General features: G+C 45.1%; 1 protein-coding gene across 1 annotated transcript; it reads left to right on the top strand.

Moving 5' to 3' along the window:
* The first annotated feature begins 7,491 nt into the window (after window positions 1-7,491).
* On the top strand, window positions 7,492-12,613 carry EGR3 (early growth response 3). Its single transcript, XM_053463072.1, has 2 exons — window positions 7,492-7,710; window positions 10,781-12,613. The coding sequence occupies exons 1-2, from the start codon at window positions 7,560-7,562 to the stop codon at window positions 11,764-11,766; spliced, it is 1,137 nt and encodes a 378-aa protein (XP_053319047.1). The 5' UTR covers window positions 7,492-7,559; the 3' UTR covers window positions 11,767-12,613.
* The last annotated feature ends 1,351 nt before the right edge of the window (window positions 12,614-13,964 follow it).

The raw sequence follows: 13,964 nt of genomic DNA, 5'->3' as shown, positions 1-13,964 counted from the left end.
TCTTCAGCATCTTTACTAACGCAGTGAACGTGTGTCAGCCTTCACGTATAATTACAATGTTAGCGGAGTTAATTCTGTATCTTCTCCCGTTTAAGACCTGGACCAGCCTCCTGTCCAGCAGTAGGGAACATTGGCACGTTTTAAAGGAACACATCTAAAGATACTAGGCCGGTATTACTGGGCAGCAGGAACAGAACGCTATACCCTGTTTCCTGAACGGCAGAGCGTTGAGATGTAAACAAGGGGTTCAAAGTTTCACCCTCTACGTTAAGAGGGGTATTAAAGGCGACCCGATTTAAATGCAGACGTCGTGAAGTTCTGTGCTGCAGACGCTCATTAAACACACACAGTTCAGTGTGAGCTTTTGCTATTCTCTTTATTCTCACAAATACATAATTGCTTGGAATCGACACCCTAATAAAGTGACCCTCAAACCTAAACTGCCTGCGCTTCCCGAATCCATACTGTCGATGTATCTGTGTTTTATAATGCAGACCTCTAATCTAATGAAACATTCTCCTCGGTGCACTTTATTCTTCCATCAGCTCTGCCCGCGCGCTTGTATCACGGCTCAGACAGTTGTTATAGGTCTTACTGATCAGCTTGGTTATAATAGGTAGCATTGATTGGCAGCCGGCACGTCCTTCACCAAAGTCTGTATGAAACCGCATGGACTATAGGCCGCTACCTGCTACAAACGTATTTTTCACGTTTTATTATGACCCGTGTAACACACACTCTTACCCCTTGATGAAAATTGACGGTCCAGGCACGTCATGCACAAACATCCAGTTAGTGACAATTGACGTGCCAGGACCGCCATGGCTTTAAACGGGTGCAGGAAGAGATCTACATTTGCTTTTTGCACCCAAACGGTGTTGCTGTAATGCCTCAATGTCGAGGCATTCAGCAACACCGAGATCGGCATCAGGGCCCATTTCTGGCCCTGGCGTCTTCTGCTCGTTTTAAACTTCAGTGGTGTCGCTGAAATGCCTCGATAAAATTAGTGCTTTATCTTAAAACAATTCTCGTACGGAAAGAAAATACTTGCATGTTAAATGCCCATGGGGTGTCTAGTTTTAAAAAAAGTACAATTTGATGGGGTAAATTGCATTGGCCGGGTTTAACGATATTCCAATTAACATATGGGGAAGTATGACCACATGTCTAATTCCAATTTGAAAAATGCGCACGTCCCAAATGTACCTGGGAACTTCTCGGCTCCGGCTACCTTGTGGGACATGACCAGGACTGCCCACTGATGAAAAAATGGTTTTGTAATAGCAAATCGCTACTTGTACTTATTGCCCCATAACGCACAGACAAAAGCATAAAAACATTGGGTATTTCTAAACTCAGGACAAATAGAATCTCTAAAGTCTTTTTTTTCTTAATTTTTCCCATATTTTATTCTTTTTTCAATAGTAAATAATATGATTCAATCAAAACAATGACATCCAAAGAAAGCCCTTCTGGTCCTGCAAAAAAACAAACAATATATAACTTGTGTGGGTTCAGTAAATGGGAAAGAAGAAAATTACAGCCAAAATCGAGCAGCGCAGAAATGTTAAAACAGCCATTGTCACGAAGGGTACAAAAAATAAAAACAGCCGTTGTCACGAAGGGGTTAAGGAAGCAAGAGGTCATATTTTAAAACTTGGGTGCCAGAGGCTTAGATGTAATGTAAAAAATTGTACTTTACTAAGAGGGTTGTAGATAAATAGAACAGCCTCCCAGCAGAAGGGGTGGCGACTGATACAGTAAGGGAATTTAAACATGCATGGGACAGGCATAAAGCTTTATCACAGTCCAACGCCTTTTACATTCAGCAAAATTAGACCCCAGTTCCAGATGTTTCGTCCCGTAAATCGAGGAAATAAAAGTTAGGCAGAGAGACGGGACTTGAAGCTTGACTAACAATGGTTTGTATTTATTATCTTTACACTACCACCCACACACAAATACAGGAAACCATTTCTTTGAGCTGAATTACCCAGATATTGGAATTTCCCCATACCCGTATTAAATATCAGTCTGAGAAATTCTGCTGTAAATCACTGACCTTAACAATGCACTTCTTAAAGGTCATCGGAGAATATCCCTTCGTCTCCGACCCTAACCATTTCACTAAAGGTTTAATAAACGGAGCATTTAATGCACTTTTGGTGTGCCGCATGGACTAGTTACTAACGTTTAACCCGAGTATCGGAGACGGAGTTCACCCCTTTCTGAACAACAGGGGAGTGGACGGTCCCGAAGGGGCAGAAATTCTCCTGCGCAGCTTTTGCATAATACAGATTACTTTATGTCTCCAGCAAATGGTTTATTTGGAGCTGTTTAGGGACATTTAGTAATGAGAAGTCATCGAGGACTCGCAGCTCTGGAGAGCAGGCGGGAGATCTGGGTTTAACGATACATTATGAAGCTGCAACCCCAGTGAGCTTCTGCTGCAGCAGGAGCTTGGCTAGCCCTGTATGGTGTATAGTTAAATCATGGAGATTTCTCCTTATACATTATACAGGGCCAGCCCTTTACGGTGGAGGAAGGTGCCAGTGTTGGTCCTTCATAATGAATATTGAAGGCGATTTAAACCACAACTCTCCCTTTAGCGAATATACCCCTTAAAGTTTCACTTGGTTAACCATTAAACTGAACACGTGCGTGAAACCACACAGGACGTAAGAAGGCACAATTAGCGAAACGGGGCTGCGCCAGGGGTTTATTTAAAGGTGATGCCTCTCATTAGGCCAACATACTAAAGGGAGTAGAGTCTCAAAAGCTTTAATGACCCCAGAGGTCTCTTCTGAAGAGGTCTGTAACCCGTCTGTTACAAGAAGACTAAAACCTCCATGTTTTCTTGGCTCAATCCATTTTCTGCATCAATGTGCAAAAAAATACATCGGAGATCTTGAAAGCTGTACACAAATATGTGCTAATATGTAAAAAAAAACCAAAAACATACAAAAGCGATATATTTAAATGATGCTGCATTTTATGGGCTAGAATAAAGTAACCTGGGAGGTCACTAAACAGATCACAGCGTGGTCGTGGTAAGAAGAGGTTTATTTGGCCTGTTTATTATATTCAAATGGTGTTTAATGACTATTTTCTCTGTTCCTTTTAAATGATACTGTAGTTTGGGGTAGCCGTATTAGTCCAGTGTATAAGAATGCAAAAAAACAGAATGTTGCAGAATCTTGTAATACCTTTTTTATTGCACTAACAGTATTTAAAATAATAGACGAGCTTTCGGGAGTCCTCCCTTTATCAAGAAATGCTTTTGACTTGATAAAGGGAGGACTCCCGAAAGCTCGTCTATTATTTTAAATACCGTTAGTGCAATAAAAAAGGTATTACAAGATTCTGCAACATTCTGTTTTTTTGCATTCTTTAAATTATATATATATAGTTATATATTTTATAGATAGATAGATATGGATAGATAGATCTAACACCATACACGTACATCCACACACATATACACACCTCACTCTAACACCATACTTACATATACATACACACCACTCTAACAGCATACACTTGCATACACACTCCAATCTAACACCATATACTTACATATACACCCACAGACTTACATACACACACCCCACTCTAACGCCATACCCTTACATATACACACAGCACTCTTACATCAAAAACCTTAGCATTTTTTGTATTATACTAGCTCTCTTGGTTGGTCCCATGATGTCATAAGCCACAGTGATATTAGGAACTATGTGTTTTTCATATGTATTTTATTTCAGACTAATAGGTTTCCTAAATATACTTTCAAATGCAGGGTTTGTCCCTTGTCTAAACAAATAATATTGGGGCACGAGCCTGTGTGCCCAACAATGCCCCCCATGACATACTGGGCTGGCATGCTATTATTTATGGGGCTGGCCCTGGCTCTGACAGTCCATAGATTAGAATCACGGGGGTAAAAGGCAACAACCCCTCTGCCCCATCAGCAGAAACCAGGAGCTGCACGGACTACTCCCAGGGTACAATGTATTACGTCATAAGGGGAAGGAGATCTCTTCACCTCTGTCCATGCACGACTTGATATGTTATTTCTTTACTGTTGCTTATGCTTGAAAGGTATTTCATGACATAACAATTCACCCCCCCCTTCCCCAGCACACCGTGGCTGTGTGTGTTCTCACCAGCTCCATAATCCGTTAATATATAAATTTTGAGACAGCCTCTGAAGGCTTTGCTGTCACTCGGTGTAATTGGACAGCGGCTGCATTTCTTAGAGCGCTCTGCGGCGGTCTCTTGGTGTGACTGCGCACTCGCAGCAGTCTAATAATTACTCCCTCAGCACTCTTTTGCTGTCTCTGTCTCTGTCTCCGAGTAACCAACTTCCCGCGCTGTCTCTTGTTCCTGTGACCGGTGACGTCACGGATATTTCAACTCTCCGGACTCACCCTTTCCACTAGTTCATTGAATGCAAATAAGCCGGAAAAGTGCGCCATATTAGGAAGTAGGCGTGGCGCTATGACAGCGAGCCCATCCCAGCGCACACACCCCCGCCCGCAATCCACGTGCTGATGAGGGGGATACCGGGAGTTAACGTGCCGAGGAGGGGTTAATACCGGGCGCCGATCGGTGTCACGGCGTTATATAGACTGCTAGTAATAACCCAGTACACAGGATACTGCACCATTAATACCCCCAGTACTCGGTATACAGACTACCGCACCAGTGATACCCCCACCAAAATACTGAGTACCAGCAATACTGCACCAGTAATACCCCCAGTACTCTGTATACAGACTACCGCACCAGTGATACCCCCACCAAAATACTGAGTACCAGCAATACTGCACTAGTACTACCCCAGTACGCAGAATCCTGCATCAGTAATGCCCCCAAATACTGAGTACCAGCAATACTGCACAAGTAATAATTCCAGTACACAGAAAACTGCCCCAGTAATACCCCCAGTACTAAGTACCAGCAATACTGCATCTATAATACCCCCAGCACTCAGTACACAGACTATTGCACCAGTCATACTGCAGTATTCCATATAGGGGATATAGCACTAGCCCCATTACTACTACCCCGTAATAATAACCCCTGTATTTCATATACAGAATACTTCACTAGTAATACCCTGAGTACACCATACAAGAAAATACTGCACTACTGCCCTCGGCACTGCATACATACAACATGCGCTGCAATATTAGCAGTACTTCATATCAAATATACTACACTAGTAATAACCCCACATCACATTACCCTTAATACCACCACACAAGTATTAATGCCAGTGTTACTGATACACCTAGCACTCTCTCCTAAGAATTACACAGTAAGACCGGCACTCTATTCAGATAAATAGTGCTCCATTTCCACAATACTCTATTAGTGCTATACTAGTACCCCTATACTCATACACACTATACTATACTAGTAATAACCTCAATAACGCCACACATAGACTATTGTACAAGTAATACCCGCAATACTCACATACGCAGAACACTACACCAGTAATCACCCATCATCCACACATTGGAGACTGTTCTAATAATAAACCCAGTACTCCATACTCACAGTACTACAATACTCCTCACTTCACTAATACTATCCCCAGTATACATTACTCCCTTTGTTAAACTTGAACAATAAATGCCCAATGATGATCTAAATCCTTTCTTCGTGACTCATTCTAAACACTGTTTCCCCCCCACACCTGAAAAATACCCCCAAAAATACATAGTCTCAGCCGCCTGCTTTCCCTGACTGTTAGGCCCTTCTGTATCCTTAAAGAGTTAGTTTACGTTGTCTGGGGGCAAATGAGGCACTTGGTTTACATGTCTACCACTTAATGACCCTCAGGTTAAGAATTGTGGTGCTAGTACTGATCCAGCAGGGTTCTGTGGTAGCATTTGAACTTCATGGAGCTTAGGACAGTCATACAGAATCTAGGATGGTTGTCAGACATTAGAATGGTTCTGGGGTATGACATCATAATTTCAGTCTGTACATTACCAGGGCGGCTCTGCTTGTAGGAGCAGAAGGAGGCTTATCAGGAGCAGACAGAATTATTCTCTGCATAAAATACGAGGATCAAAGGGGAAGAACAAGAAGGAACTGAACAGACCCACGGAAAAGGCTTCGGATACAGGCCTCAAACTTGTGTCACTATTAATAATGTGCCATAATATATATATATAATGGCACAAAGCCTACTTCTGCCACGTTTCGCCACAAATGCCTATTTTATTTTTTAAGGTGTAACTTTGCTTTTTGTTTTCTTCAGACAAAACTTTGTAAAGCAAATATCTGCAGATCATTTTTACTGACAAACAGGTGGTTTTGGGAACAAAGTAAAGGTGATGGATTCCCTTTAAATCCCAGGTAACCCACTCCACCAGTGCCTTTCCACCGATTCTCACACCAATCCACACGTATGTCTCGGGGTTTGGTTAGGGGTGGAGCCTTATTGAGACTTTTGATGTCACTTTGTGACCCCTATATAGTTCATTATGAACTCACTTAATGCTGTTTCTATACACATTGTTGTGACGTTTATGGCTGTACAACCCTGTGATACCTTCATACCAGGCAAATAGTGTGAGCTCACAGAAAAGAGGGACATTAGGGGAGGAGACATGGACATCAGAGAAGGAAAGGGGTGAAAAGAGGGACGAGGGACACTTGGGAGGTATTACTGAAGAGGGACACTTGGGAGGTATGAAGGGCTGTTTGTATAGCCCCCTTCATGAGGTACAATATGGGGGTCCCAGCTTGCCGGGCAGCTTCCTGCTTTCTTTCTAAATGTTCCACTGTAAGGAGGTTCCATCGTGACATCACGGCAGTGTGTGTCCATATATGGGCAGTTACGTCACTGGAGCTTCCCCGTTAGAAAATAAAAAGAGTCGGAGTCCCGACATCGCAATCCAGAGAGAGAAGAGAAGAGATAATCCCCGTACCCGAGCCCGGGGGGCAGACCAACACCGCTCCCACCCACACCCATCTCCACCCATCTACCCCACACCATACAAGCCTACAGCAGACACCGATTTGCCCCGTAACAGGGCAGATCTATTACCCCCCGGAGCTAGCCCCGGGGTAGGTCCCATCTCCTGCTCTTATCTCAGCATCATTCAAGGCGCGAGCCAGACCTTCACCGGGACAACTTATCCGATCTTACCTCCTTATCTAGACCCCCAGACCCCATGGGGCAGATCGTCCCCTTCCCCACGCGGCTGCCTCTGCTTTACCAAATTAAGCATCTTTAATGACGAACGCAGCGTGCAAATTTAATACCCTTCTCCGGGGCAATACTGACATCCAGTACCGCCTTGCTGCCTATACATGGGGTATATCTGAATTCCAGCACCGCCACCATGGGACAAATCTAATGCCTCCTGTCCATCCTACCCCAGGGGTAGCACATTAACCGTCCTTGGGGCAGAACCGGTTACCAAAGGCAGATCTGATCTCTTTCTACGCGAACTTCCTGCCCCTCGCTGTAGCCGGTGGGTGTAGGTGAGGTCACTGAATTGCCCGTTCTGCACCCCTCTCCCCTTCCAGGTGCTATGACCGGAAAGCTGCTGGATAAACTCCCGGTAAATATGACCTCACTGCTTCCGGATCCCCTCTACCCCGAGGAGGGGCAGGACCTACCCGGATCGCTGTCAATGTACCCCAGTGGGGCTAACGACCAACACTACTCTGCTATGTCTGCAGGTGAGTGAGGGTATAAAGTGACAGGGTGTGAGAGGGGGGTCGAACTCTTTGGTGGGGCAGATGTGTAAGGGGGGCAAATGATGCCTTTTAGGGCTGGGCAAGTGTGCCATTCCCCAGATGGGCTGTGGAGCTTCTTCCAGGACCACGGGGTACGGCACTACCATTGTGGGGGGCAATAGCTAGCATTTGAGGGGGCAGATTTGTTAAGCTTGGGACATGCCTAATATTCTAGAATGGAATGAAAAGGCTCTGCATGGCCCTACATGTCTCTGCGCTGTGCTAGAGCGCTCCGCTTGGCAGTACATGGTTCTAGGTGGCATTGGATGGCTCGGCGTGGTACCAAATGTCACTAGTTTGCTCTGCACGGTATTTAATTGCTCTGCACCCTATATGTCTCAATGCCTTTGTTCCATGTCTCAGGATACCTGTTGCAATGCTCTGCGCTCTGCTGTACTGCCCTACATTAGTATATTGCCCATCTGCTGTTAGAATGCTCTGTATAACACCTGTGCTCTGCACTTTCCCCTTTTCAGGATGTCCCCTGCATGGGGCTTTATCCCATTGTACTGCGCCACAGAATACGATGGCGCTATATATAAATCAATAAATAATAATAATCACTCCAAACTCGCTATTGTACAGGATTATAATGTTCTGCGTGGTGCTGTAATGCTCTGCTTCTTCTAATTCTAGTAAGTGCTGTTATATGCTCTGCGTGGTCGTATATCGCTCTGCATGTCTGATTTCTGTCTGTTATAAGGTCCTGCTCTGCTATTATTGGCTCCGCACTCCGTAGCTCTATATGTTATATCGATGGTCACTCGCTTTGGATGTTGGTATACCCCTAGGGGCATCACAGCTGTGACATCATACAGCACATTGTTGCCCTAGCGGCTTCCTAACTAATTTCAGATTTGGGGGCCGCAGGTCTTGAGAAGGAAATGAAGCAATTAGATAGTGGAGTAATCCACGGAATGTCTCGTGGCCCTTCGTGGCCTAACTTCTTCCTTCGTTCTCATTTCTCCCCATTGGGTCCAGTACTGGGGACCCCATCTCTAGTAGGATACAGATATACTGGAAAGAGTTCAAGAGAAGGGCTACTAACATGCTGAATGGCCTGCAGGTTAAAAAATATCAGGGAAGGCTTGTAAGAGAAGAGAGAGATGGAGGGAGAGAGAGAGAGAGAGAGAGAGAGAGAGAGGGAGCGAGAGAAGGGGGGGTGATAGAAACATTTAAATATATAAAATGACTTAACACGAGCAAGAGGGAAGGTAAAACAAAATGGTCAGAGGCTTAGATGTAATGTAAAGAAATGACACAGAGGGTGGTGGATAAGTGGAACAGCCTTCCAGCAGAAAATGTAGAGGTTAGTGCAGTGAGGGAATATAAATGTGCACGGGATAGGTAGACTAGATGGCCCAAATGGTTGTTAACTGCCATGAAATTCTGTTTCTTTATAATAACTTTTTCAGGGCCTTATTACACTTGCCCTTAAACTTACTCATACCCTTTTACCTTACACTTCCCTGGGTAAATCCTTCTCTTGGCCGTGAACTTATGGTCCTTATAGTATTCAGCCTGAGAAAGCCGATCCCCCCCCCCGTGCCCTATGGCCACAGCAGCTTATGATATATTGTTTGAGGGTAACCCACCATCAGAGTGCCTCACTGCGGTGACAGCTGCTCGGTTCCCCTCTTCAGAAGCGTACAGCGTCACATTGTGGGGGAAGAAAGTCTTTAAATATGGCTGTGGGGGTGGGGGAGCTCCCAGCCCGGTGTGTGGAGGAGGCAGGCGACTGAGCAGGGAGGTGACACGTGGGGGCAGCTGGTGACAGCTCACAGGATGGGGAGGGCGTGTAGGTGTACGGAGAAGAGGGGGAATTCCATGGTTAACCCAGTCAGGGGAAGTGACCCACAACACGTTGCAAAGCACATCAGTCCACTGGTGGCCCCACTGAGCACTAAACGGGCCTAGCAGCAAAAGGTCGCTTGTTCCATTAAGCATTCTATAGGCACCCAGATAGATGAAATCCGGTATAGGTAACAGAACGTCGTGTAAGATCCCGACACTTCTTGACCTCAACTGGGCCAGAGAGCTCAACTATCCCGAACTCTACTGGTTTGGGAAATGTTAGACTTCAGAGAACCTGCGCGGCCACCACCGGATCTCATAGAACCCTCTAGGAGGACACATCAGCACAGCATCTTGTCTTACGCCTGGCCCATAGGTGCTTAAACTCCCTCACTCATCCGTCTGTATTTTATTCATCAATTCGAGCAAAGTGTTACGCAGATACCGCAACCGTAAATGTAGGCTTCTTACCCTGACACCCTAATTATATATCCATATAAATACATACATACATACATACATTGTTGTTACCGTGACATCCCAGTGGTGTATAAAAGGCTTGTTACCATGACACTCCATTAGTTATAGAGCACTGTTACCTGGACACCCCAAATAGAGTATCCAGACTTCTTACACAGATACCCCAATAGTTAGATGGAATTGTTACAGGATTAGCCTATGTCTGGGGTGTCTTGTTCCCCCATTTGGAAAGTGGTTCCCTCGCACATTCTCTAGAACATTCAGTTTTAGCTGTAGATTGCTTGGTGCTATGGAGATACATTAAAGCTCAGAAATAATATCTCAGTAACTCTATCACTGCTGGTAAGATCCACCCAAACCCTAGTACCAGTAAGCTCTATATAACACCACTGAGTATTGTATTACAATCGCAGAATACTGTTGCGTGTCGTTACGGCATATAATAAACATGTTGAGCTTTTGGATGGTAATGAGCATCCGAACATGGTGATAATGAACATGTTTTCTAATAATTACGCGAATCTCTGTATCCTGTTAATGAGTATGTAGCGCTGTATAATTATAGGGGGCATCAAGATACTGAAAAAGTCCCGCGTGCAACGCGTGACAATGTGGTCGAGCTCCTCCATTGACAGAGGAACATGCATGTCCATCACAATTTCAGGATGTTCTAGATCTTCTATTATGTACGTAGCGAAAATGTTTTAGTGTTTCATTGTTTCTCCGTATTCCCCTCCAGATAATGTGATGGATTTGGGTCTGACCAATGAGAAGAACTCTCAGGATATGTCCTACTCAGGCACCTTCCAGCCAGGTAACAAGACCGTCACCTACCTAGGCAAGTTCTCCTTTGATTCTCCCTCAAACTGGTGCCAGGAGAATATCATCAGCCTGATGAGTGCAGGTATCCTTGGAGTGCCCACATCTCAAGCAGCTAATTCAGGAGGAGGAGGTGGAAGTGGTGGCATCATGGGACAAAGTCAAAGTGAAGTTGAATCTATGTTCCATGGTCTTCCACCTTATGCCAGCTGTGGAGACCTGTACCATGATCAGGTGGGTTTTCAAGGAGGAAGTATGGCACCATACACTTCCCAGGAATACCCATCTCCGAAACAGAGTCTGGACTCTAGTGTCTTCCCAATGATACCAGACTACAATATATTCCATCACAACACTGAGATGCCTCCAGTGGACCAGAAGCCCTTTCAAAATATGGAGGCTATGCGGGTCAATCCTCCACCCATAACTCCACTGGAGACCATCAAGGCATTCAAAGAGAAGCAGGTGTTACCCAGCTTTGGAGGAATGAGCCACCAGCCGCCACTTACTCTAAAACCCATCCGGCCTAGGAAATACCCTAACCGCCCTAGCAAGACCCCTCTTCATGAGAGGCCACACGCGTGCCCCGCCGAAGGCTGTGACCGACGCTTCTCACGGTCTGATGAGCTGACTCGCCATCTGCGTATCCATACAGGGCACAAGCCCTTCCAGTGCCGAATCTGTATGAGAAGCTTCAGTCGTTCTGACCACCTCACTACGCACATCCGCACTCACACAGGGGAGAAGCCCTTTGCCTGCGATTTCTGTGGACGCAAGTTTGCACGTAGTGACGAAAGGAAGAGGCATGCTAAGATCCACCTCAAACAGAAGGACAAGAAGGGAGGGGACAAATCAGCATGCTCCCCCTCAGTGGCTGGGGCAACAGCGGTTACCACCTGTGCTTGAGGACATATTCCATTCACCCCACTTTTTTGCGGGATGGAGGGACTGAAATGCTGCTCTGCATGCCATTGCTGTTTGCACCTATTTCCTGCCAGAGATTTGTAGATCTGTGGCTTTTTTTGGGTCCTGCATTGTATTATTTCAATGACCCCTTTCCAAAAGTAATCTGCAGGGTATTATTATTTCTCCATACTACAGGTGCCAACAGCATTCACTGCACCTCTGCTAGCTGCACCTACACAGCATTACCCATTGCTACACCCGAGGACCTGTCTCTACCCTTTAGTAGGAGGTCGCTGGTTCACCCTTCACACCTTTTTTGACTATCATGCTGTCCGAGCTGCTGCATGATGCTTCATCCACCACCTTACATTGCTGCACCTACAGGAGATCTCTCGCTCCCTACCTCCCTAATGTACACCCTTCTGCCTCTAGAGCCCCCCTCCATGTGTCTCCACACAAGAGCAGTGGTAACCCCGGGGGTGCAGGAACCTTCAGACTCCAGTCTGTCCCCCATACAAAAGTCTTGGGGGGGTCCTTTTTTGCTGCTTAGTTAACACAATCTGCTGCTGTTCCTGGATGTTAGATTCCAGTGTGCCTGTCTGCGCCCCCCCCAGGCATTAACATACACTTACTTCTACTTCTCTGCTTTTGGGAGGATTGTCAGACTCAAGCTGTTTTTCATGTAATCTTTTAGAGTTTATCTCTTCCTTACTTTTCTCTTCTCATCCTATCTCTAACAATATTCCAAACTTTCTCCTGTGCTCTCCTATTATTTATCCGCCATCACTACTCCCATAGCCATGCTTTATTTCTATTTCCTCATCGCTCCTCTCATTATCCCCTGATCGTTTTCTCTCTGTCTCTCCCCATCATACTTTTCCCATCATGTTCCTTATGATTTTCCCAATATTTTCTGTCTCTCTCTCTCCAATTATCCGCTCTTTGTAATGCTTCTCGTTGCTTGTTCTCTTAATAACGCCTCTCAATATTTTCCCTTCTCCATTGTTTTCTCAAATTGCTCCCCCTCGCTTTTTTCTTCTCCCCTTATTTCATTCTCTCTCCGCCGTGCATCTTATTATTTTCTCCTCATCTCTTTCCCCATTATTTTAACCCTCCTAAGAATCTCTCCTCATCCATGGCTACCTTTCCCATTATCCTCCCAATATCTCCTTGTATAGTGCTCCCCATTATTTACTTTTCTCATTCCCAGTTATCGTCCATCACTTCCCCCCATTCATTCCCTCAGTCTATCTTTGCATTCTTTTTTCATCTCTATGTCAATTCATCCTTCCATTTCTCACTCTTTTTCGCTCATATGTTTATTCTTCCTTCTCATCAGTTCCTCACTCTACATCCCCCTCCTCCTTTCTCTCATACATGCTCCCCCCTGCTTTTCTTTTCAACGTCTGTCACACAATTTTATTAGGGGAAAAACAGCTACAGCTTGAAACACTCTGTGCGTGTGTATTATATATATATATATATATATATATATATATATATATAGTGCACATCAGTATATAGGAACACGTCCATGTCCAGCGTATCATGGCTACGCTTATGATCTTGTTTTATGAGTGTGTAAAAGTTAAGGGCTAACTGTAAATGAATTTATGTATCTGGCTTTATAATGGAAGAAAGAGTACGGATGAATGAGTTGGGAACTCGGGAATGTGGTGGCTAACGGCTACAGCGATCCAGCGGTCAGGGGAGTTTGTGGCCAGTTCGATCAGATTTAGTAGACGGTTTTGTTGAATACGATGATGCTAAGTGATGGCTCATCATCTGCAGGTAATAAAATCAGAGAATGACAGGTGGGCAGCGCTGTGAGCTTTGTGCGGGACCACAGCCTGTTTGCCTGTGATGAAACAATGTGTTAAATCACAGATTATTCGTTGTATGTTTTAGAATGTTTAATCCTTTGTGTGCAGGAGGGGCATGCATCGCAAGTATTTACCCCATCCACAATACAAAGGGTTAAGACACTGAGGTCCTATTTTAAGAAATGTAGTTTTGCCCTCCCAGCCAGTGCACAGCCCCTTATGTGTGTTGCTCTTGGTGCAGCTGTAATCTTCACCATCACACACAAGCGGTGTGAGGATACACTAGAGCTAGGGCATTTATATTTAATCCGTGGTCACCTATTAAAGTTCTGGATCTACCGCATGCGCAGCACCGGCCCTCCGCGTGTTTGCCGG

Source organism: Spea bombifrons, chromosome 4 (assembly GCF_027358695.1).
Source record: "Spea bombifrons isolate aSpeBom1 chromosome 4, aSpeBom1.2.pri, whole genome shotgun sequence".
NCBI classification, from domain to species: domain Eukaryota; kingdom Metazoa; phylum Chordata; class Amphibia; order Anura; family Pelobatidae; genus Spea; species Spea bombifrons.
This window is presented reverse-complemented; position numbering and strand designations above follow the sequence as displayed.